Source organism: Lithohypha guttulata (assembly GCF_036872675.1).
Source record: "Lithohypha guttulata strain CCFEE 5908 chromosome Unknown scaffold_4, whole genome shotgun sequence".
Taxonomy (NCBI): Eukaryota; Fungi; Ascomycota; class Eurotiomycetes; order Chaetothyriales; family Trichomeriaceae; genus Lithohypha; species Lithohypha guttulata.
In genome coordinates, this window is record NW_027042753.1 from 2,536,347 (window position 1) to 2,560,574 (window position 24,228).

General features: G+C 49.3%; 10 protein-coding genes across 10 annotated transcripts; 4 read left to right on the plus strand and 6 right to left on the minus strand.

Annotated features, from left to right (window-relative positions):
• Positions 1-49: 49 nt before the first annotated feature.
• Positions 50-908, minus strand: PEP12 (SNAP receptor; the record flags this gene model as incomplete). The annotated part of the gene is made up of 2 exons (XM_064900415.1): positions 50-559; positions 612-908. The coding sequence occupies 2 exons, from the start codon at positions 906-908 to the stop codon at positions 50-52; spliced, it is 807 nt and encodes a 268-aa protein (XP_064753727.1).
• Positions 909-1,207: 299 nt separating this feature from the next.
• Positions 1,208-3,313, plus strand: LTR64_006081 (uncharacterized protein; the record flags this gene model as incomplete). The annotated part of the gene is made up of 1 exon (XM_064900416.1): positions 1,208-3,313. The coding sequence occupies one exon, from the start codon at positions 1,208-1,210 to the stop codon at positions 3,311-3,313; it is 2,106 nt and encodes a 701-aa protein (XP_064753728.1).
• Positions 3,314-6,441: 3,128 nt separating this feature from the next.
• On the plus strand, positions 6,442-7,350 carry LTR64_006082 (uncharacterized protein; the record flags this gene model as incomplete). The annotated part of the gene is made up of 1 exon (XM_064900417.1): positions 6,442-7,350. One exon carries the CDS (start codon positions 6,442-6,444, stop codon positions 7,348-7,350), a length of 909 nt encoding a protein of 302 aa, XP_064753729.1.
• Positions 7,351-7,486: 136 nt separating this feature from the next.
• On the minus strand, positions 7,487-9,515 carry LTR64_006083 (uncharacterized protein; the record flags this gene model as incomplete). The annotated part of the gene is made up of 2 exons (XM_064900418.1): positions 7,487-9,183; positions 9,230-9,515. 2 exons carry the CDS (start codon positions 9,513-9,515, stop codon positions 7,487-7,489), a joined length of 1,983 nt encoding a protein of 660 aa, XP_064753730.1.
• Positions 9,516-9,927: 412 nt separating this feature from the next.
• ATP10 (Mitochondrial ATPase complex subunit atp10) lies at positions 9,928-10,964 on the plus strand (the record flags this gene model as incomplete). The annotated part of the gene is given in 2 exon segments (XM_064900419.1): positions 9,928-10,022; positions 10,037-10,964. 2 exon segments carry the CDS (start codon positions 9,928-9,930, stop codon positions 10,962-10,964), a joined length of 1,023 nt encoding a protein of 340 aa, XP_064753731.1.
• Positions 10,965-13,154: 2,190 nt separating this feature from the next.
• Positions 13,155-14,933, minus strand: LTR64_006085 (uncharacterized protein; the record flags this gene model as incomplete). Its single annotated transcript, XM_064900420.1, has 3 exons — positions 13,155-13,375; positions 13,426-14,678; positions 14,749-14,933. 3 exons carry the CDS (start codon positions 14,931-14,933, stop codon positions 13,155-13,157), a joined length of 1,659 nt encoding a protein of 552 aa, XP_064753732.1.
• Positions 14,934-15,798: 865 nt separating this feature from the next.
• LTR64_006086 (uncharacterized protein) lies at positions 15,799-17,274 on the minus strand (the record flags this gene model as incomplete). Its single annotated transcript, XM_064900421.1, has 1 exon — positions 15,799-17,274. The coding sequence occupies one exon, from the start codon at positions 17,272-17,274 to the stop codon at positions 15,799-15,801; it is 1,476 nt and encodes a 491-aa protein (XP_064753733.1).
• A 1,541-nt stretch (positions 17,275-18,815) lies between these two features.
• Positions 18,816-20,035, minus strand: LTR64_006087 (uncharacterized protein; the record flags this gene model as incomplete). The annotated part of the gene is made up of 4 exons (XM_064900422.1): positions 18,816-19,062; positions 19,118-19,227; positions 19,280-19,837; positions 19,910-20,035. The coding sequence occupies 4 exons, from the start codon at positions 20,033-20,035 to the stop codon at positions 18,816-18,818; spliced, it is 1,041 nt and encodes a 346-aa protein (XP_064753734.1).
• Positions 20,036-22,225: 2,190 nt separating this feature from the next.
• Positions 22,226-22,699, minus strand: LTR64_006088 (uncharacterized protein; the record flags this gene model as incomplete). Its single annotated transcript, XM_064900423.1, has 2 exons — positions 22,226-22,563; positions 22,639-22,699. The coding sequence occupies 2 exons, from the start codon at positions 22,697-22,699 to the stop codon at positions 22,226-22,228; spliced, it is 399 nt and encodes a 132-aa protein (XP_064753735.1).
• Positions 22,700-23,055: 356 nt separating this feature from the next.
• HLJ1_1 (Chaperone protein dnaJ) lies at positions 23,056-24,219 on the plus strand (the record flags this gene model as incomplete). The annotated part of the gene is made up of 3 exons (XM_064900424.1): positions 23,056-23,326; positions 23,376-23,630; positions 23,681-24,219. 3 exons carry the CDS (start codon positions 23,056-23,058, stop codon positions 24,217-24,219), a joined length of 1,065 nt encoding a protein of 354 aa, XP_064753736.1.
• Positions 24,220-24,228: the final 9 nt, after the last annotated feature.

Genomic DNA, 24,228 nt, shown 5'->3' on the forward strand with positions numbered 1-24,228 from the left:
TACAGTATTTAATCGTCAGAGGACAGTTGTGCAATGGAACGCACGACATCTAGCCCAATACAACGGCTAGAACAACAATAACGAGCACTATAGCCAGAATCAACAACAGACAGCACGCCTTATTTCGTGCCTGTTTTTGATAGCGGCTGGCACTCCTCAGCTCGACGTCGGCTCCTCTGGTATCCTGCAAAGTATTCTCGACGTTCACGTCAATCGTGTCCAGCATATCACCTTGCTCTCGTACAATATGCGCAACGTCTCGGAACAACTCGTTTAGCTCTCCAACGGATTGCTCGATTTGTCGAATTTCGCCTTCTCGTTCTATTATCAGGTTTTCTTGGAAGTCGACTTCACTCTGTTCTGCCAACTGTGGCTGGTCCATCTGTTGCAATTGTTGCTGACCTTCTCCAGAAGGAGATTGTACTGTGCCTGAAGCATCTTCTAAAGCAGCTTTGGACTGTCTTTCTTTTTCTAGGGCTCTCCTCTGCACCACCTGAAACTCAGTAAGGGCGGTTGAGAATTCTCTGGATAGTTTCTGGTTTGTGTACTTTTGGGCGGCCTAACTCCGTCAATTCTCACGTTTCGAATGCGAAATATGTTGTACCACTCACGTTCAGATCTTCCCAGCTTTGCGCTTTCTTGATACCCTCTCCAACGTCCTTGAAGCCATCGCGAGTTTCCTCGAGTAAATTGTGTACTCTCTCACGCACTCGCTCTGTGTCGCGTGAAGTCCCTAACTTGGCAATCTCATTGGAAAGCCGTGATACATTGGACACGAGCTCGAACAGTCTCGTAGAAAGGTTCTCTGTGAAGCGCTGGAATTCCGGATCATCTCGATAGACAGCATCGTCCTGTCGCCGTGTCGTCGTCGGCTGCGATTCTAGGCTGGACAAGCGGTCGAACGACATGGCTTTCGTCAGACTTCAGAAGTCGGGCTTTCACGATATAGTAGTAGCAATGCGCTGCTCCTTGGAGTGGCTAAGTGGAAGTGGTAAGAATAGTGAAGCCTGGAAAGAGCGTCTGGCGGCTGCTAGGGCTTAACCGCAGGATCGACGCCTGCACGTGCTCGCGCGTCACAAGCTCGTGTTTACTTTCGTGGTGTGTTTGACGCAAAGAGAAATTGTCTCGTGCTGCATTTCTTCTATACAGCCCATCTGCGTCGAAATGCGGTTATAATCTACTCCTCCCCGACCTGAGTCTGACCACGATGGCGTCGCCAATGCCAGGCCCTGCCAAACCACGGCCATATCGCCGCTTCCTCACCTCTGCTCTACACACTCGATTCGTACACGCTGCGAGCCTTGCGCTGATATGGCACCAAGTCCTTGCTGGCCTTGCAAGTGATTGGTATACAGGTGTTCCAGCCTTTTTCTGGGCCTTTTTCCCCATTGGCCCATCTGGTATCAAAGCACTACTTTTCACCATAAGCAGCCTATTTGTCTTCTTACTACAAATCTCAAATCTCAAATTCGGACATCGATGTACCCCTTCAAACTGGATCACCATCAAGATCCTCTTCTCGAGCTACTCGACCTACGCCGTGCTGTTCTGGTACACAATCTCCGCATTCTGGTTCTGTGAAGCCTTCGTGTTCACATCTCCTCCATCACAAGAGCTGGGCTGGATCATCAATGGTGGTTATGGCGCTCCAGACAAACTGAACGAACGACCCATCTATTTCCGCATCTTCTTCATTATCATCGCTGTCATCCAGTCCTTCCTACACCTCTATCAGGATGCCTCTTCCGCACCCCGATATACGAAGGAAGAATCTTCAGATACAAAGGTCGCTTCTCTTGGAGCTTGGTTGATGCCACAAGTCAGTGTCATGTTCAGAACTGCTGTCCTTTCCTCAGGAATTGCTTCGATCCTTGGCCCATTTTTCTACAATGGTTTCTTGAGAAACTCCCTGTGGAAATCGCATATCGTCGTTGCAAGATTAATAGCGAGCATTGCCAGGTCCGAGGCCAACCCTCCCGATTCCTTTTATGTCGGCGGAATCATGTTGTACGTCTTCTTGTGGGGCTTTGCACTGTCATTGACCTGGCAGATCGACCTCGCTCTATTCAAGCGCTTCATGATGCAACAACCAATAAGGAACGGCGTTCCTCTCAGTACCTTGAGCAAAGATCCGAATGGCACTCTCTTGCAAGGACTCAAGACCACGAATCAGACAGTCAAGACGTTCGCTTTCTGGGAACTTCACCTTATCGCTACTAAGTATCCTGAGCGTCGTAAAGCTATCTTCGCTGATATCGAGCGACCTTCGCAACCACCCATGTTCTTACAAATGCTGACTGCTGGTCTTGACGTCGTGAAGGCAATGGAATCTCGCATGAAGGAGCTGGTCTCTTCACCTCCACTACCCTCCACCAATGCTCAAGGTGGTCCTCTTCCTGATGAGAATTTGCAGCACCTGCCACGTATATTGCCAAACCCTACTCCTGCCAAGGTGTCTATCTATCAACAGCCAGCTTCTGCCACTACGCTGCCTCAACGTGCAGGAAACTTCATCTCATACGAAGCCAAGCAGATTGGCTCCTCTCCTGATGCTTGGCAGCCTCCAGTGGAGAAAGGCAAGCAACTTGCTATAGAATACTCTTCTCCTGCCAGGGAGACCTTGCATTCTCGTATCGACCAGGCGCAGCAATCTCCAATCGGCCGCTACCTTCTTACCTCTCCCAGACGCTTGATTCTGTCTGCTATTCTGGGTACACCCACTGCCACTCCTACACTTACATTGCATGCTATTAATTCCATCACCACCCTTCTTGTCGAAAGCCTACACGAGGACGAGTATGGCAGGGCTATTCACAGTGTGCCGTCGACTGTGCAGACATTCATGAACAGCATCCTGGCAATAGCAGGTTTTGTTCACAAGCACACAAATGGTACCACCTTAGGCATTGAAGGTGATAACGAGTTGGGAGAAGTAGATGCGATATTTAAAGCCCTAAAGTCAAACTTGGAAAAGCTGCTTGATAGATTTCAAGGCTTCGTCGCTGGTGATGGCCTAAGTATTCGTGACCTCAACGAGGCGCAAAAGGCAACCAAACTGCAAGACTTATTCGACAATTCCACAGCAAGTGAGGAAACAAAAGTCGGCCGTCAAAATAGCAGCGGCAGTGCATCGCAACCGACAAGACCACAAATGGAGGAGGTCGGTAATAACCGCAGACCTTCCAACAACAATCAACCACGACGCAAAACACAAGCAGAAATAGAAGCCGAAAGGGCAGACAAGAATCGACCAGGCCGCTTGTTTCCTCAGCTTGACAAAGGTAGCAAATACCGAGAAAGTCGCAAGCAGTAACAACTAGTTGTAGCTGATCTGCTTGTCGTTCCGGGAACTGGACAGCGTGCAAGAATGATGGTCTATCAAGAGTGGACCTCTGGCAATCTAATACCCGCTTCGAGTCACAAGCCATTGCAGAAGCACTGCGCTGCCTGACTTCTCGTACCATCCCTTGCTTTACCTCACATTGCTTCTACACTCTGTGCTCCCTAGCTCTTTCATCAAGATAATGCTGCATCTCACATCCTCCCTGTTCGTAGCCACATTTCTCGTAGAATCCGACATTCTTCGCCGAGCAATCAAGAATCGTCTATACACTGGGTAAGCATCCACGAAAGACCCAAGAAGCACAATAGACACTGTTTCGGACACACCTTGTAGCAACCCACTTGCTTCGCAATATGACTCAAAGCAGTCAATAATGACAATCCGAGGTGTTTCCCCTGATGCTGTTTCGAGATCGCAATGTGTTCGATGTGTCCTTGTATGCCGAGCTCGAAGAGGCTGAATGAGAGATAGCTGTCAGCTACATATAGATACCAGATCTTCACTTGTAGAAAAGCAAGCATCAATACACAGCAACACCATCGTCCCCGTAAACCAAACACCATCCCCTAAACCTCCTGATGTGACATCCACCACAGCTACCACATCAACAAGACAAAGCAAGAACAACAAACGAAACTCACAACTTCCTCTCAACAACCAACATTCCCGTCCCCACAATCCTACCTGTCTCCTCCGCCACAATAACAACAACAAAGTAAGTCTCGGGGCATGATGCCATGTACTCGAAGCGCTGCCTCCATGCTTCTTCGGTGATGGTGCCTATGAACGCGAGGTCCTGGAGGGGCTCGAGATGGCCGTTGTGGAAGTCGATGTTTTGGAGGGGACGGAAGGTGTAGCCCGGAGGTAGGAGGGGTGGCGAGGTGGTGGTGGTTGCCGCGGGGAGGAGGGAGAGGGGGAAGAGGGGGGTTGGCATGTCACGTAGGTGAAGGTGGCTAGGGGAGGAAGAGGGGAGGACAGTGTACAGAACTTTGAAAGTGACGGGGAAATATAAAGGAAAGCATCACTCTCCAGCTCAGAAATAGCCGCTCCGAACGCTCCGGAAAGTGTTTACGTGCTACCTGCTCTCGGCTCATCCCGAATATTGCATGAAAGTATTGCTGAGTATGGTTGGGCAGATGAAGCTGGCTACAAATACTAAATGAATGCAGGTTCGAAAGTCGAAATCACATTTTTACTGGCAGCAGTAAGTACAGGTCACCATAAAGCCATGGATTGCAGGAATATCAGTGTTGACTGAGGCTCTGCTCCAATCCAAGAGAGGATTCTATAAATGATGCAGGCCCAATCAGCTCCTCCAGCCAAGGTCTGTTATTTTCGACCATTCGCTGTCCACAAGCAAGGACTTATTGAATGGCCCTGAGTTGCCGCGAACGTAGGGACTACCAATCCCAATAGGAGCGATTGCCATAGCCAGCATTACCAATGTGATCGCGATATCCCTGAGATGGGAAGCCCGAACCATACGGGTTAGTCAGGTAACTGCCAGGCGTTTGACATCCAGGAAATTCCCAGTATCGATGTTGTGCCGGTCTGTCAACGTTTCCATACCAGTAGTTGCCATGGTAGCGTTGATATTGAATGGGTTCATCCACCTTCGTCACCGCAGGATTTCGATTGACTGATGGTGTTAGCTGAAGACTTGCGCTGCTTCTTAGGCGATATTGAGGCTCGATGGCGATGGACACCGGGACTCGATGGGTGTTCAGATTCTGTGTTGTTGATCACGCCTGGCTGACGGCAGTGCTTAGAATGATGTGACTGATCACTGTGCGGAGACTTCCTCGCTCTGTGATGACTATCTTTGTGGCAATCGTTACGACTGTTGGACGTGGTATAGCGATGATCTTTGTTATGCTGGGAGGACTTCCCCTTCTTATGAGATGAAGCATGTCTGCAACATCCTACATGCTCATGTTTGCATGACTTTTCGTCGTGATGGTGCTCGGTAGTAGGTTTCTCGGTATCAAGCACATGTTGGGCGATCTGTCGTGGTTGTATTGTAACTTTGATAGTAAACCTGAAAGGTAGATAAGGATTGAAGCAGTAAAGCGTCTGAGATTTATTTCTGGTTGTGTAATTAACCCAAGTCATGCGTATGGAATTGACGCCATGCATGTGCACAACAAATTGGCTGAACACCGTTGGGTGATATCACGAAGTTGCGTGGCTGTCGCCGTAACAGATCTTCGAAGCTTGTTGTGTATTTATCACGGACCATACCATCATGATGTTAACATCCCGGCTCAACCTAGCTTTATATCAGTATTTTCGTCAGCATTGTAGAGCAACGGCACCAGCAAATAAGAGAAATTCGACTATTCGGAGCTGAGTATGTATCTGGGATCAGCACATAGGCGGCATCAGCGTGCTCTAGCTCGTCATCTATCACACAATCTGCTGTATGTTCCACGCATGATTCAGGTGTCTGTTCACACTAAGGCCACAAGGGGTTTGTCGTAGGGACTAGGGCAATACGAGTCGAGTCGAGTCGGTCGAGATCACAGTTTTTGTGACGAGTTCGATCACGTTGAGGATGAGAACGTTTCATGCTACATCAGTCTGTGAATCGTATACCCTGATATAACTTCAGCATCTTCATTCCAGCGAAGTCGTCAAGTTCTCCATGCGGCGTTGTCCAAGAATGCCCTGCATGTGTTGCTCGTTCAGTGAGCACTAAGGAGGTATATCTGAGAGAAGAGGGAAAATAAAGAAGACATTATTGACAATCAACCACGTCATGTCTGGATTTCAGGCCGGACCTAACAAACATACGAAAGCCAAAACACGGCCATAGTGTGTTTAAGACTGTTTGCTACTCGCAGAGACGTCTTGATTCTTGACTGAGCAACAGGATGACTGTCGAGCGACTTATGCGGACCAAATAGCAGAATTGTCTAATAAGCCGTTTCTCCCCGAAGAGCACCACACCGAATAACAGCTGCATCTCTATCCAGTCGGACGCACATACGTGACTGATGAGAACATTGCATTTCCTCCTACGCAGTAAAAGTAAAGTAGCCCACATCAACCTCCTGAGACCTCAATCGTTGCTGCATACAAGAAGCATATCTGCCACCATGGAGGCAAGGCAAGATAGCCTAGCATGGGCAAAACGCCAACGCGAGCTCTACGCTGAAACGCTGCATAATTTTGCCTCGTCCTCCGATGAGTTTCAGGTCCTATATGCTGCCGCCAATTCAGCCTCATCACAGACAGTTCCATCTCCGCAACATAAAATCAAGGATATCAAGACACTCTACGTCCTCGACTCGTCATTCAACCCACCTACAAAAGCTCATCTTACGTTAGCCCGAAATGCACTGCTGAAAGACAAAGGTGCACATCCAGCACGTATGATGTTCCTTCTTGCAACGGTGAACGCGGATAAGAAACCAAAGCCTGCTGCTTTTGAGGACAGGTTAGTCATGATGAGTCTCATGGCGAATGAGATCACGAGTGAATTCGCAGATGACAAGGTCGTGGTTGATGTGGCGGTGACGAAGAAGCCCTTTTTCATGGACAAAGCGGCTTGTATCGACGAAGCTGAAATCTATGGAGATGCGCAGCAAGTGCATTTGACAGGTTTTGACACCATCGTCAGGATATTCAATGCGAAGTACTACCCTGACGACCAGCAATTGCGAGTTCTTGAGCCGTTTTTGAGCAAGCATAGATTGCGCGTATGTTACAGGGAAGATGGTGAGACTTCAAGACAAGAGCAAGAGGCGTATATAGAGGGCATAGGGGATGGGAGCAGAGAAAAGGAAGGTATGAAGCAGGAGTGGAGGAAGATGATAGAGTTGGTAGATGATGCTGAGCACGTAAAAGGCATAAGCAGCACTGAGAGTAGAAGGGCAGGTGTGGAACAGCGGACTGACACCCTAGAAGAATTGCTTGGAAAGGAGGTTGCTGAATATGTGATGAGCGAAAGGCTTTATCGTGACGAAGAAGACATCAGGAAGAGTGGAATCAAACCGAAGGTATGATCGACCACGTCCAAGCACGGGCCCAACCATAGTGCATCTGGCCCTAGCATCTGCAGACAGCATCTGAGTGGGCACGTGACCAAAGACTATAGTAACCGCACGACTGCCCAGTACGAGGCATCACAGCAACAGAGCCCTAGCACCTCCGCTCTTCTGGTTCTCGCCAAGGTACACCCAAGATCTCAAAGATCTTCTTCTCATCTCGACCCTCGACCAGCTCGCCTTCAGTTTGTTTGACCCTTCCAGGCCCTCGCAACACATTCCTATACAGTCCATGCTGGTTCAATCTCATGCCCTTGCGAGAGGCGAGGAGCCGAATAGATCTGTTGAAAATGTCATTGCCCGTGAAATAGATCATAGCAGCTCCACGAGAGCAAGCCGGCACAAGAAGCAAATCGATTCGTCGCCAGACTGTGGAATCTGGTAAACACGACGCACCGTGAAACTTCGAGCCGCCATCTGAGCCGGTGGCCAATGATGAAATGGGCTCGATGCTGTTTTCACCAGGCGTGGTTTCTTCCTGCCTCTGAGACTTTGCGGGCGTCGTTCGTGCTTGCTTTTTTGACGTGTGGGATGTTGCGAGCGCACATTTCAGAAAGCCGATCTCGAACAGATATGGAATGACAACGTCGAATACCCATGCTTGGAGCTGGGCAAGCTCGGCTGTGGGATGCATTATCATAACATCAATGTCTCCTGAGTCTGGCATACCACGACGGTACGAGCCTCCCACAACCGCTTCCAAGTCTTTATTGACGCGCAGAAGGGCCTTTTGAACAACGTCTCCATGCATTTTCACCTCTGCACGAGGAATCCGCTGCTGCAGATCGTCATAGTGGTCGAGGCCAATTTGCTGATTCGGAGTCAGCGTTGCTTTGTCTCTGAGGTCTTCCAAAGTACGATAGCCTTGGTCCATCCACAACTTCGCTTGGGTAAGACCTGCGCCATAGATGCCCATGAAGATCTGAAGCGCTTTGTCGTTCGGATCTGAGGAGACCGATTCGAGCCGTTGGAGGCGATCCGTCGACACAATCTCCTCGATCTTATCAGCCAGGCGGGACCCAATGCCATAGATCTTACATGCCTGGTTTTTTGTGGCAACCAATTCTTTCTGCTTGTCGAGCGCATTGACGGCCTTGCGATAGGCCAACGTACGCCAGTTGTCACCAACTCGATCGTAGTATGTGGCCATTTGCTGAAGAATTTCAATCGTTCTCTTGTTTAGACCATCAGAGCTTCTGCCATTGTTCGGCTCCATACAACTGAAGCCTCTATCTTCCCGTAGCACACCGGCTTCGTTCGAAAACGATGGCTCATAACCACTACCGCCTTGTCGACCGTCATCGTCGGAGATGAATTCTTTGAGGTCGACTTCCGCATCGAAGGGCAAACGATCTGCTTGCTGTAGGTCCTGTATGATCTGGTGTAAAGCATCCGTGGCTGCGACTGCCGTGACTTTTTGAAGGGGAGTTACTTTCACATCTTCTCTATTGCATTCTGTCGCTGATGCCTGACCTGTTACTGGACATTCTGGTTCGTTCGCTTTGCCAAAGATCTTGTCTGCATCCTTGACCTGAAAGCGGTGTGCGCTAGGGTCTCTTAGAGACTTGTGTGTCAAACATTCAACAAGCCAATTGTCCTTCACAATATGCACGTCGCTGAAGTTTATACGTCCTTTGAACAGTCGTGCTACCGCCCCAGCAGCCAAATGGGAATCAACAATGACGTGAGTAATATCCTCCTTTAAATCTCGTTTCCAAATTGCACCTTGCTGGATGGCACTCTGTATACGCCTTCTGCGTACTGGAGCGACATTGTCGTTTGGCACAAAGTCTGAGCAGTATTAGTGGTAGACACTTTATCAGATCTAGGTACGCACAGAAGATGAGATGCTGGAACAGGCCAGCCTTGGTGCGATGGCCTTCCGGCTCGGAGTTCGATCTTCGAGGAGGTTGCCTTGCAATACTACGAGTTGGCCATGTCTCTTGGACAGTCACTGATCGACCCAAAGAGGGTGTCTTTAAGGTCTTCGGGCGAGCATCTTCAGTCTTCAGTCTTTTCTTGCGCTCTTCGCGTAAAGGTTCGTCCTCGCTTACAGTGCTTTCATCATCTAGTGTATCTAAAGAAGCGAAGAACTTGTCCTTCGAGGTCAAGGAGGGGGCCATAGCGAAGCACGATGGTATACACCATCCTGAAGAGAATCGTTGACACCCATAATGTCAAATCTCACTTTGTGTCACGGAAGGGATGAGAAACAGATGACCTCAATGTTAGTGGGGTGAACCAAGCAGGAACAAAGAACAACCAGAGAGGGAAGTGGTTCACGCGTCGGAGCCAGGAACGCATAATTCCGTGCTTAGAACCACAGTTCGCGACTTATGGATCGTTAGTTACTGCGACTAAATCGCGTCTTCATGTGACAGCCTTCATTCACTTTCCGAACCATAGCATCTTGAGCTCTGCATCACAAAGTCATGGCAAAGACCACACTGGTAGATCTTTTGTTGGCAGCAGTGGCCCGTCCGCATACAAGATGTATACGCAGAGTGCATGCTTCAATAACGCAACACCGACACTATGCGCTCGCTCGACCACGAAAGAGTCAATCCTCGACACCGCGAGAACCAGACCCATTGCTACGGTCGAGAAGTCCAGCTAAAATTCCCCTTGCTGTAGGAATCGACAGGAATCCTCTTAATGTGTCTGCGATCTCAAAAATCCCTATACCGAAAGGTGTAGCAGGAGAGAATTTCGTACCTTCACCTCTATCGAGACCACTAGGTCTACATTCTCCTCCTCAGCCAGGTCAAAACAGCCCCATTGACAAGCGCTCGTTTGCTCAGAAGAGGCAAGACTTCGCTGATTATGAACGAGCACTGGAGAGACGAAAGATCTACCTTCGAACTTTCCTGCGTCCTTACTTTCAGGAATGGAAACGTATGGACAAGGAATACAAAGGAAAGAGTTTCGTGTCAAACGAGCGGCTTTTCAAAAAAGAAAAAGCACTTTATTTCCCAAACATGTGGGGTCAGACTCTATCAAAGGACGGTCAAGGTCCCGACGGCGGAAAGGATACAACTCCAGCGCTTAGAGGCAAGATCTCAGTCATCGGAATTCAGGGCAACAACTGGGCGGAAGAGATGGTTGACACTTTTTTAAGTCCCAAAGCAAATCCTGAATTACAGGTCTTGCTTGAGAAGGATGCTCCGCAGTTGCAACGAGTACATATCAACGTACAGTCGGACATTGCCGGCGCTTTTCTGGTCAAATTGTTCTCGTATCGCTTACGAAGTACTATCCCAGAGGACAGATGGGATCGATATTTCATGGTCAAACTTCCGCGAGACATTCGGCTTGGTCTCAGCGACGATGTGCGGGATGCCATGGGTTTCCTGAACACTCGAGTCGGTTACGTTTACCTACTAGACCAAGATTGCAAGATCAGATGGGCAGGGAGTGGTCACGCCTGGAAAGGAGAAGTCGAAAGCTTGAATGCTGGTATTAAGAAATTGCTTGAAGAGTCAACTGTTGCCTCGCAAGAACCACTACTCAGGCAGCAAAACATCTTGTCCGAGCAAGACTTGAATCCGCCCATGGCAGCCGCCATATTATAAATTCACCATAATACAATTTCATCCTGAACGCCATGCTCAAACGCTGCAAATTGTACACCCTTCTTTCCATGCAAGAGTATGTCATCTCATCATTACTGTGACTGCGCTGCACCAGGCACGACCTAAACCTCCTCTTGCTGAGCCAATTTGCCCACTAACCAAGGCAGCTGCTCGTTCGTCTGGTCGGTCGTGTGCTGAAAGGGTAGCGCAGGCACTTCTTCGACTGCATCCCAAGCTACCTGACTGCATTGTTTTAGTACATGATCCCTCAATATTCACGCAGCTCACTTACCCGCATTTCGGACAAGGTTGGTCATGATCTGCTCCATCTAGAATCCTATGCTCGATCTTGCACTTTCGGTGTTTGCGAACCTTTGTTCTTCGTGATAATGAAGCGATATCGCACTTGGAATTCATGTAATAAGGTGCGGGTGCAGCTGTTCCTGGACAGCATGACCAGTGGTATGTATGGTATAGACACATTCTGAGTCGATCAAAAAGGCGAAATGCGACTACTCAATAGCCGTTGTTGCTCGTCGTCACAATTGAAACCGTCGTAGTCGCCGCTGAATATCAATCACGCAGACAGCTGCTATTTCTCCTGCTCTCAATCACAGTGTCCTGCCGTACAGAAACTGGCTAGAATCTCGACAAAGATTCGAAGATATCTCTTTTATCACGATCGAAAATGAGTAGCAATCACAATGTATAATCCAGAATTGCAGAAACAAACAATCCGTCGAACCGAATTTGACTTTTCACTTCACCCAAGACAAGAAAAAACCAAAAGGCCAAGCAAAAAGACGAGAAGGGTTTGTACCACGGACATAATATAGTACCTAGAACCCAGCCAAGCAGGCCAGTCTAAGAAAAATGATATCAAACATGAACCCATTTTCACGACACCGGCGTGACGGCAGCGAAGAAGGACAAGCCTTTGAGTCGCATTTAGAGTTAATTCTTCTTCCCAGCGGAACGTGACCAGGGGTGAGGAGATAGTTTGTAATTATGGGCAACGTCATCAAAAGAGCCCACCTCTACCTGGGTTGAGATTGGTCAATTGCGCATGCAGAGAGTCAGACGCCGATTCGAACGGGAGTGGTCGGTTTGTGTCTTGGCATGTTCTCAAGCAAATACCGCTGAGAGATGGCTCATGGCTTGTCTGCATCAAAGTCCAAGCCAAAGGAGCACACATACATGCATGTTGTGCTACGGAGTATTTCCGGTTCCATTGAAGTCTGGAAGGGCCAGGGTATTCCGATAGTCGTGCCAAGAACGAAATAAGAGGGTGCCCGCCGCGATCAGCGACAATTCCTCTCCTGCAGATGTTTTACCTGCGCCGACGGTCGCAAAGCAAATGCCAGAATATCTAACCGACGGCTGGCCTCATGCATCCATCAATCAAGCATTTTCTCCTCTCGAACTCTGCAATGCCGACACCAAACAGTGCCTGCAATTCAGCACGCTACATTTCAAATAGAAACTCAAAGTTCCTTTTTAAGCTAGGAATCTAGGCTCTTTTCCCCTCTACAGGCCACGAAGCTGCCTGCCAGAGAAGGTCTTCTCTCCTTCAACTTGTCTCTCGAGGGCTGGACCAGAGCATTGCTACCACTACTCCTTTCGGCGCATCTTCCACGGATATCTCCATGTCTGCTTACGTCCATGCACGCTGACCATACCACACTAGTTGTAGTAGATCCCGAAGCGCCGTACAGTATAACTGCTCGTGATTGAAAATGGCTCACTGGCACACAGTTTGTCGCTCGTACAGTACACTCCTCACTCCAGATGTGGTTAGACAGAAGCCATCTAGCAAATCATCGGTTGTCGCGATGATACTGTGTTCGCTCTAAAAGTATGTACGAACCCTTCTAACCAATTCAGTTGGACCGTAGAAAGTAAATCATCGTATCTCGTGATTACTCAGCAGTGAGCTGGCGCGGCGTGGTTACATAGCTGCGAACAATGAGTTCACTGATCGATTCCCTCAACGTGCTATGTGCAAATAGATGTTTTGAACCCCGTAATAATCAACAACTACGTTTTGGTAGGTTTATACAGATGACCGCAAAGACGTATGGTAGTATTTCTCTGTACGTTTGAGATGTAAGTGTTTATACGTAGTCGCAGCCTGATATTACCACTAAGAGGAGCAACCATTCCAGGTACCTGTATGAACCATCTCGTAGCCTATGCACCCATACCTGGCTTGTTGTCAGATCCTGGCTGGTATTCGGCCTTGCCAGAATGCTCTGGTTCAGCAACGCGCATGTCGTTCATCTGTCCAGCAACGCCTTCCACGCCTCTGTTCTTGTCGCTGGGACTAGGTCCAACGCCGGTATCAGCTGATGATGGGTTGTGCTCGCTCAACTTAGTTGTTTGGCTTGAAGTATCCTTGTTAACGTGACCATCTGCGATAGTTAGTTCATGAAATTGTAGTTCATGTTGTAGTATCACTTACCTGGAGTTAGTCCAAAGACAGCGGAGTGGCTGCCGTCGACACCAGTGCCTGTTAGTTTGCTGCCTCTGCCTTCGTTGGTCTCTGTGAGTGAGGGATCCTTGCCAATTCTGGATGCGTGTTGGACTTTGTCGCTATCACTGAAGTCGCGTTGCGATGACTCGGCGCCAGCTCTTCCGCCCTCGAGGTTAGAAGGCTCTCGTGTGCCTTGTCTCTCGGAGCCTTGTTGAACAGCTGGTGAGTCGCGTGAGGATGATCCTAGACCAGCAGCAGTGCCTGCTGCGAGACCTTCCGTACCGCGCGAAGTGTTGTGTGAAGAAATAGTGGATGTACCACTTGTAACAGTATCTCCAGACAGCGGGTGGCTTCTGTCCATCATACCACCAGTTGTACCTGTCGTACCGGTCGTGCCAGGCAGCGAAGAACCGGTTATGCCAGTTGGGTTTGAGCTTGTGTTCTGAGACAGCTCGTTGCCTAGGCCAGAAGCCGCACCCGTAGTGGTTCCGCCGACCAAAGCACCAGACCCATGTCGTACATCGGCTCCCTGATGAAGAGGATTGGCACCACTTGTGCTACTAGACATATGAGTGCCACTGCCAATGCCACTGCCAATACCAGAGCCAGTACCACCTGTAGTGCTCGTAGTGCTTGAGTGATCGAATGCGCCCGGTGCTGTGCCAGCAAAGTTGCCGTAAGATTCGCCAGCGAATCCAGAACCATCATCATGACTTCGAAGCCATTCACGATGACCGGTCTTGTCAGGGTCATGTCTGCCCTCGTGTTGTTCCGGGTGGACATCGACGGGAGCACGTTCCAGCTGCAACGACTCATTGTAAGGCTTGGGATGTCCTTCATATTCCTCATGGGCGTGTTGACCACTCTTGAGGTCGGTTCCTGTCCTGGAAAATTCGTCCATTGATTTCAGTGGCAGCATGGAAATGCCATGGTGCTCGGAAGGTGCGACATGTGTCTCATGAATGGGTATAGTGGTGTGAACAACTTCGTTTTGAATTGTTTCCTGGTGGATAACTGGCTGTACTACCTCGTGAACGTGATGGTGAACATGCTGGCCGACAACTGCAGGTGCTGCTTGGGTGGACTGTGTAGTGCCGAGGGTGGTTGAGGTGTTCTGGAACTGACCCATTTCGGCAGCGGCCCGGGCACGATCTTGCTCGAGGTTTCCATGCTCAAACGATCGTTCGATTTGAGGAGCTACATTGTGAACGTGTTGTTCAGGGAGGACTTGTTTGTCGGCACTGTGAGAGCATTAGCCTGATTCTGAAATAGTGTCGAACGGTTCACTAGAACCCATATGAGTCAACTTACAGAGGGTGGACTGTGGTGTGGTAGTGGTGTTGATGGATCTCCTTGTCGACCGCTTCGGTTGTCTCTTCATGACGATGAGGCTTGACAACTTCCTCGGTGACGACAGGTCGGACGACCTCGTCAACGTCGGTCCTCTCACCACCGTGGCTCGTGATCTTGCTAACTGCTGCTCTTGCTGCGTCCATTGTTGCTGTGTTTGCGTTTCGTTATATTTCGGAACTGCTCGATGTGTGAACACTTCAGCTCTATAAAGCTACATCATCCGCTCGTTCACCCCTCTACCTCCCACCTTTTCCACTTACGCGCCCTGACGTCTCGAACTGCGTCATGGCTCTTTTTGCTGCAACCATGACTACGCATTGGTGCAGGACTTGGTGGGGCAGAGAGCACAAATGACTGGTAGCTGACCGTTCACGAGCCACATTGGAGACGTCTAGGCCAGCTCCTTACCAGGGTTTGACGAGAAATACAAGTCTGGTGCCGAGTGGACGGTGAAGAACAAGCTTCGATGACGATCGACAAGATCTTTTTGTTCTCGGTAGCGAAGACTGCACGAGTACAAGGACAACCCCTCGGTGCCCTCACCAAGTGCCATCCTTAATCAGTCCTATCAGCAGTTTCAGATAATAGCATTAGGAGCTGTGGATGAGGACACGAGTACTGTACAGTACTGTATGTGCATACGATCTTACGAGTACCGTGGTCATTTTGACGGAGGTTGCGCGAGACGAAGCACGATCATTGGTTGCCGGTGAGGATGACGTAAGTCGACCAATATCGGCTTCATTCGGCTTCGTAGTTCTATACGTGGGGCGCAATTCTTGTGTTCATCAGGACTGAGCTGGTACTTGTAGTATATCGGTAACAAATTGAAGAAAATCCGTTGCTGAGACGAATATACAAATTGTTCATACATTCGTCAAAAGATGTCCTAAGACCTAAGCTATGTAGACATGTACATCATCCAAAAGGTGGTAGATCCAAAGAAGTGAAATTGAAATGCTGCTTGCGCACCAGTCATGCAGACACTTTATGTTCTGCTCACGATCTTCATGCCGAACCAGTCGACGCTGCCAGGTCTTTGCCCGTAGGCTTAGCGTAGGTCAAGAAACCGCTTGATGCAAACTTGGAATATTCTGTACCATTACCTGCAGGGAAAGAAGGCGCGAGCGATGGAGACGCAGTCGGCGCGACGGTGACCGTGTGATCGATAACTACGGTTGTTGTAGAGACAATCACAGAGCAGACTCCTGAGTCGCTGCTACTGCCACCATTGCCATTACCACTGCCTCGACCGATACCTGCACCACTTCCAGCGCCATTCCCAGCATTGGCTGCACCTGTAGGCACAACAGTAATGGTTGTGGTGGGCATTGGTGTCTTGTCAGCGTCAGATTCGCTATCAGCTCCGGAGCCTGATCCAATTCCTGAGCCAGTGCCAACGTTGGAACTTCCTGTTGCGACAACAACATTGCCACTGCCAGCCACTGAAGTCCCAGACTTCTCTGGATACAATGTAATGGTCAAGGTTGTTGTGGACGTCATAGTAATGGTCGACGTTGGTTCTTGTGCATCACCAGAAGGAATCGGTGTTACTCCAGAGCCTCTCGAGCCGGTAGGTGTGGCAGATGCGGTTAAGGTAATGGTATATGTGATAGTTTTAGTCAGTTGCACAGTACTGGTGATGACAGTGGTTGATTCGCCAACTGCACTAGTAATTGTGAAGGTGCTGTCGTATATACTCGTGCTTACAGCTGTCTTGGTCTCGGTTTCAGGTGCAGATGTGATGTTGACATTGAGTCCGCCTGTTGGAATTACAACACTGCCGCTGGTCTGTATCCATTCCGACCAGGTGCTGTTGGGAAGAGCAGTAGTTTCACCAGATACTGGTGTTGAGTTTGCAGTAGTAGTGGATGTTGTCGAGTTCCAGGCCGACCAGGTTGTGTTGGCTGTTGGGGAAGTTGTAGTCACCCCAGCTGTAGTTTCGGACGAAGTGGTAGTAACACTAGCTGTGGTCGATGCGTTTGACGTGCTGCTGGTGGCATCAACAGTAGTTGAGTTGGACATATCCGAGCTAGAAGTTGAGCTACTGACCGTGGTACCTGTGGTACTGGCAACAGATGCAGTGCTTGTGATGCCTCCCAACGGTGTGCCGGGAACACAAACACCGCTGTCATCCTTGGATTCTGTCTCTGCGCAAGCTGAGGTTGTGGAAGTGGTGGTTGTAGTCACAGACGTAGCCACGCAGGTTCCTGCCCCATTGGTCGTCAGGCCCTCTTGGCACGATGAACTTGTAGTCGTGGCTACAGTGGTGGTGTCAGAGGCTCTGCTCAGATCCAGCGGCGTCGATGAAGAGACTGCTGAAGTAGTGGTTGCATCGGACGTGCTTACTGCTTCTGTGCTTGACGTCCCATTCCACTCGCCCCAAGTACTCCTCTTTTGTTGTACATTGTATGGACCACCAAAAGGCTGAGCCTCGCTCAAGGCCAACGAGGCCAACACGACTGCAAGGGTTCTGAACTGCATCTCTGGTAGAGGAAGATGTTTTGTTGTGCTTCTATGCTTGGTTTCGTGATTGGTACCGGACCGGAAAGATCGTCACAGCGAAATCAATTCGCTTCTTCTCAAAAGAGCGTTTCTGAATGAGTGACTTGCAAAAAGGAATGGAAGGATCTACCAGATCGTAGCACCAGGATGTGAAGGAATGACTACAAGAGAGGAATGAGAGAGAGGAAAGATTGATCACCCAACCTTTCCATATTATGAAGTCGGCGTGTGTGCATCTCTTGTCCCTAGGACAATTCTAAAATTGCGGGATCGTGTGGTTTGTCGCAAGCATGGATATCATGACTGACCACGATTCAGACAAAATGGCAAGGAGCATGCTGTCAAGGCTGATCATTGGTCAAGTGGCCAGTTAATCGTGAAACGACCAGGGGTAGAAGACCACGCAGGAGTCGCCAGCTTCTTTATTCACTTGGTGTATTTAGCCGCGGGAGGCCCGCGACACTCGATACTCGATTAGTGACAAGTGCGCGAGGAAGCTGATTGGAGAGCATGTTTCAATGCCCCATCACACCTCCCAACGACGGCAAGCTACCATCTATACGAAACTGCTACCAAGAAAGACGAGCTGGGTTTGATATCTCCATGCAAGGTTAATCTTATTCTGCAAGAGCACAAGACTGCAGCATTTCGCAGTATAAGATTGTATTTTCGTCGTCCCAGAGATTTGTGTCACATCGTGTGCAACTCTACAGGCTATGCATAGCGTTGCCGCATGCAGCACTGTACGAACAGCCTGCAGGAGTCCGAGACCTCATGTAGTGCTCTGGCTCAACAGCAACAACGATGGTTTCCCTGGTCGTACCACTCTCTGGTGGTGCGAAGTCATAAAGACGACTTGTGGGTATTGCATCCAGTAGAAGGGTTGATAACAGTATCTCCCCTATAATAGCTCTGGAATGTTTTGATTCGAATAAGAGTTCGAGCGGATCGAAGTCGCGCAAGACAGAGACTCGGCACTTTGCTAACGTGAGTTTGCGAAACACGCTTGCAAATCAGTGTTCGGTGCAGCTTACTCAGTGCAACAAAGCTTTCCTTTAAGCCGGCCTTGAAATCGTGCGAGTCCTGAGAGTCCTCAGATCTTGATGCTGCAATGTCCTTGGATGTCATTTGATCTTCCTGTGGAGTGCGCAAAGTTGTAGCCTCGCTGTTCCAGAACCCTTGTAAGCACAAGAACATGGCTGGATTGATACCATATTGTATTGTCACCTGGTTGTCAGTCAATATCCAACTGGGACAGCTTTGCCCGGCCCAAGTCACCAGCCCAAATCACCAGCCCAGATAAACAAACAGCTATAGAGGCGGACAATACATGGTTCGAACATGATTAGAGGCACACGAATGATCTCAGACTTGTCCAACATATCATACTCAGCTGATATGGTAAACCCACGAATATCCTTTGTCTCGAACCACGGTTTCGAGAAGATGCTGCATCCAAGACACGCCAGCTCTGATGCGTGAGCATCGAGAATAAATCGTCTTTATGTCGCAAGCAGTGGTTACCGTATCACTGCTCCAAGGTCTTCCATACAAGGCATGGTCTTCAGGACATCGTTGGTCCAATTCCACACTCTGTGATCAGAGATGTGGCGCTCGAATTCCTTCGATATATGGCGTTGGCCAGTTCCGGGATGTTTGAAGATAGCTCGGTCAAAGGTATGTGGCCAACTGACACATATATTTCCTTGCTCTCCTGCAGATATCCAGTCGGAGTAATGGTTCATCAAGGATTGCCGAGCTATTGGGCTAACGACCATGTCAGTCTCGTCGTACTTGAGCGGATAAGAGCGAATTAACTTACTGTGCACAAAAGTCGATGCTAGGGTTATGGGGAATCAGCTTCTGGCTCGGAAAAGGTCGTGCGATGGCAGGTATCTGATGCCATGTTTGTATGCTAGGTATCAGCATCCACTGTTTAAAATCATGGTCAGCTAGGTCCGAACTCATGGCTTGAGACCCTTACCCTTGCAAGACGCGCCGTCATGGCAGTCATGGCCAGCACAACATACACATCTTGTTGACCCAGAATGTTCCGCCAGACGTCGCATGCAAAGTTGCTGACATCGAGGTCGTCTTCTGAACTACGATCACGAAAGAGCAGTTCCACATTGATTTCGTCCTCCCTGCCAAGGATGCTAGCAACTGACATGCCACCAGCAATGTGTTCCATTGAGACCTTGCGAAAATTGTCATATAGTCTAGCCAAGGGAGAGTCATCGTAGAAGGTCAAGCAGGGTGTGGCCCATTCCTCCTTCTGCAGGACGAGAAGTTGGCGAGTCTGTATATCAGCTGGATAGTTGTTCGTGTAGATTGCGCTAGCAACACCAAGGTTGCCAAACCTTTCGAACACATTGGACGATCTTATGCACAGGTACTGGTGGTCGTACTCGGGGACGTGTTCACGTTGCTGGACGTCTGTGTCTGAAGCCAGACCAATAGCTGATTCGCGATCTGTATCGGAGGGTACTCGTTGTGGAATCGTTGTGATTTGGTCCGATCCTGTGGCCTCATGTGTTGATGGCTGTAACGATAGTTAGTTCAAAACACGAAAATACTAGGCAGGTGCATAGTATCTCCAAAGGTACGCACATACTTGTTTGAAAGTGTTGGCATCTGCATCGACCTTATTGTAGGACGACATCAACAGAGGATGACGAAACTCAGATGACCGAATGTAACTAGCACTACCAGCATGTCTTTTGACATAGGGATTCCCCATCTTGCTGTACAACCGCTCCTGTTGCTAGGTATTAGCACTTCGATCACGCGTGCTACCAAATATGCCGTACTGGCCTTACCGAAGTATCGTCGTGTTCGAATCCTTCATATTGCGAAGGACTGCTTTGGTTTATATGGTCGCTGGAACTGGATCGGTCATCGTTGTCGTGCACTCCCACCCAGGGCGTACGCTGACTCGACAATGCATGGTCGTGAGCTTGAAATTCGCCTTCGTTGTCCAGTTCGGAAAGAACATGCTGGCCAGTGCCCGACGAAACAAGGGGCGGAGGCTTTATGACCTTCCCTTCTGTATCGAAAGACGGCAGATTGTGAAGCTGTTCAAGATCGTTTAGTACATCCGGGATCCTTTTCTTCGAGCGTATCAATGCAAGAGCATCCGTTGCCTCGGAATCAGTGCCGAGTTGCAGTCTTGCCACAACACTTTCAAGACCATGAAGTCTTTTCTGTAGAGCTTCTGTATCTTGCTGTCGAACTTCCAAGGTTCTCCTGTCGTTGTGAGAATAGATACACTGGCGCAATGTTTTTGAGCATTGTTTACAGCTAGGCTTTTGTCCGTCGCACTACTCTTATCAGTGAGGCTCTATCGATTAGACGCACGAAATTTACCTTTACTCTTCGTTTCCGACAGCTTTCACAAGCTGTGGTTGTATACTTTCTAACCCGGGGGCGTGGGGAATCATCGGATTCATTCGCTAGCTGACCGCGATGACGGGGCGGCGAGGTCTGGCCCATGGCCACTGATAGTAGTACTAAATCAGATCCTTCAAATGTCGTAACAATGACTATGATATGGCGACATTCACCTGCTTGTACTTTGAAAGAGTGGTGGTAGTTTCATGTTCACTTTCAGTAGATGCTCTGCAGGATTAGCATTTTTGCGCTGCTCGTCGTTCTTGCCTATCGATGCATTCCCCCAAAGAGTGAAAGTACGGCTTGCGGCTAGTCGGACATGAACCTTGTGGCTCCACTTACGGTCTGCCACATACACCACGAGCATAGCCGGTATTGTACTCGATGTCCTGCAGAGGAAGAGCTTCCTTGTTGCTGAGCAGTAAACAAGCGATTTGTAATCTTATTGGTCACAGTCTGGAAAAAGATTCCAGCCACTGACGAGTTTCAGTAGTATAGATCCGCGGTCTTCGACCTTTCACAGGAAGAGCCCAGACTTTGAGCTCAAATTTTGGAGAACTTGCCATTCTAAAAAGGTCGCTAGCTATATTTAAGCAGCAAAAGTGAACGGATCGGCCATCGGTTCGAGATAGTCATGGTTCTGGTGGCCACAAGTACTGGCACCAACCAAATGTGTTGTTATGGATTCAGAAACTTGAAGATCGTGTGAAGGGACAAACAAGAGAAAGACACACCCCACAAATTCTGTCAGGTGTGCATCCTGTGACACAGTTTCAGTAGAAAGTATGAGGAAGGAGGACAGAACATGTGGTTGTTAGACGACCATACCAGGAACAAGTAATATGCAATAATAGTATATTGGAAGCCGCTTGGCTGACAGCGACACGGCCAGACGTACAGACTCAAATGGTTATTTACACGGTCAGGTCTTTGAAGGTATGCTCGGGTCAATTCGGAAGTAGCAACGACTGCTGGCATGAATCTTGCACATGATATTGCCAGTAGATCATTACAATTGTGGTGTGCGTCCCCTCAACTATTGGGGAGTTGTCTTCGAGCAGCACGATGGAAGTGCATCTTCAGCAACGCAGAGAACACAAAGCTGCGGTCGTGGTCAAAGCTGATGGTATTGGGCTGACGTTCGTTCTCTGTCGGAATGACCGCGCGATGTCTCAAGCTATTGAAGTCAGCAGCCTGTGTGATCGTTGTCGAAGAGCGACACACCATGACGTCGCTGCTGTTCCGCCAAAACACCATCTGCATGCAGGCCGACCAACAGACTGCTGGTCAAAGCGTTTGAGATCCCGTCGTAGAACATGCGCAAAGCTCCTGCTAGTCGACGGATAAAGGCTTTGCACCGTGCGTCAAGATCTCCTCAGCCTGTTCGACAACCGCAGAAAGTCAACACCCCGTTCGGTTCCGGCGTTCATGCCCGGCACGAGCACTTGTCTTGAGCAGCATTGAAAAAAAACCCACTTCATGGTGACCGCCAGCTTGTCTCATGTTGAAGGACAGGCACGCTGTTCACTTTAGCACTTCATCATGATGCACCTCTATCGTCTTCTTTCGAGCGACTCCCAAAAGTGTAGGCAAGCCCTCCACCGACAACATTGGCAAGGGCCAGCCCTATAGTGGCACCTCTGATGAGTCCTCTCGCACCAAATTTGTTGACGAAACCCATACGGCGTCGGGATGCTAAGACGATGTAGCTGCCTGACAGAGCAGCTGTGGTACCTGCCGAATCGATCTTGTAACCCTGCAAATTCAGGTATGTTGAAAAGAGGAGTAGGGGCGGGAAAAGCATAGGCAGGGTCTGAAAGGGTCGGGCATGTTGAGCGAAGATGAAGGTCGCAAGGAGAGATGGAGGTACCGAGCTTTCTGTTAAGAGGTTTAGCAGCCATTCTACGTAGACAGGTCAACGCAGGAAACGCGGTTGACAGAGGTAAAGCTTACCACCCCATGCTTTGGCCTGCTGCACAAAGCTCTTCTGTGTCTCCTTTGGGAAATCAGACATTGTTCGTAGCTATAATGTTGTTGTCGCGTGAGACAAAGAGAAGGATGTGTATACACGAAGACCTGTTTGAGAAACGATAAACGCGTCATCGCTGGCTACACTTGTTTCCACCCACATCACGCTTCTTACCAAGTAGGACCTGCTGCGGCTGTTGCGTCCCCACCGGCTAACACTACGACCACAGTCGCCAGATATAAGCCAAAATATTTTGTGCATAGATATTGCTGTCGAACGAAACAGGGACAATTCAACAACCAATCTCAAACACCCAGAGTGTGCGCAAATCCTCGCTGCGCTAGACATATAGACAACTTCCGATCGACCTTGTTACTGCAGTACAAGTTCCATCTTGCGGCATGTCCGCGAAAGCCTCTGGCTCGAATGCGCAGCCGAACGGCGACACAAAACACAGACAGCACACAGATGGCAGTGAGACGAGGTCTTTTACACCTGAACAGAAAGCCGAAGTTATTCGTATACGAAAATGTAGCCCGACGGCCTTCTACGAAATCCTTGCCATCGAAAAGACTTCCAGTGATGGGCAAATAAAAAAAGCATATCGCAAGATAAGCCTCCTGACGCACCCGGACAAGAATGGCTACGCCGGTGCAGACGAGGCTTTCAAGAGTAAGAGCACATACGACACTCCAAGAATCGTTAAACTAAAATCTGGTAGTGGTGTCGAGGGCCTTCCAGATATTGTCAGACACTGACAAGAAGGCGAAATACGACAGATTTGGTGGCGATCCAGATAGCCGGTTTCCAAGTAGCAACTCGCAGTCAAGTTCTCCTTTTGGTGGTGGCTTTGCACGATCGCCTGGAGCAGGCATGGGAGGCCAAAACTTTTTCTATGAGGACGAAATATCACCGGAGGAACTGTTCAACAGGTTTTTCGGTGGTGGCGGCGGCATGGGAGGTGCCTTTCCATTCGGTACGATCGCTCTTCCCTCGACCATAAGGACTCAAGCTAACAGTTCGTAGGCGCTGGCTTTGGGGGTCAACAGTTCGTGTTCAACATGGGAGGAGGACCAGGCTTTCGAGTACATCAGATGGGAGGCGGCATGCCACGAAGGAGACCGGCGGGTTCGGGTCAGACCGAGCAAGCGCCTCAAGGCCTCGCTGCATTTACACAGCTTATCCCGTTGTTGCTAATATTCATACTACCTCTCCTGTCATCATTATTCACAGGAGGGACCACAGCAGGCCCGAGCTTTCGTTTCGATTCACCTCAACGACCATATACGATGCACAGAGTTACGCCTAATTACAAGGTCGACTATTTCGTCAACCCCAAGGATGTGGACGGATACACAGACAAGAAGTTTAGAAATTTGGATAAAACGGCCGAGGTCGAATACGTGACAACCTTGCAATATCAGTGTGAGCATGAATCGCAAAGGAAGCGGCAGGCTATCGCTGACGCGACTGGTTTCTTCTTTACTGACGAAGCACAATTGAGGGCGGCAAGGGCGATGGCCATGCCCGCCTGTGAACGCTTAGACGGATTGAGGAGAAGATAATGATCTGCT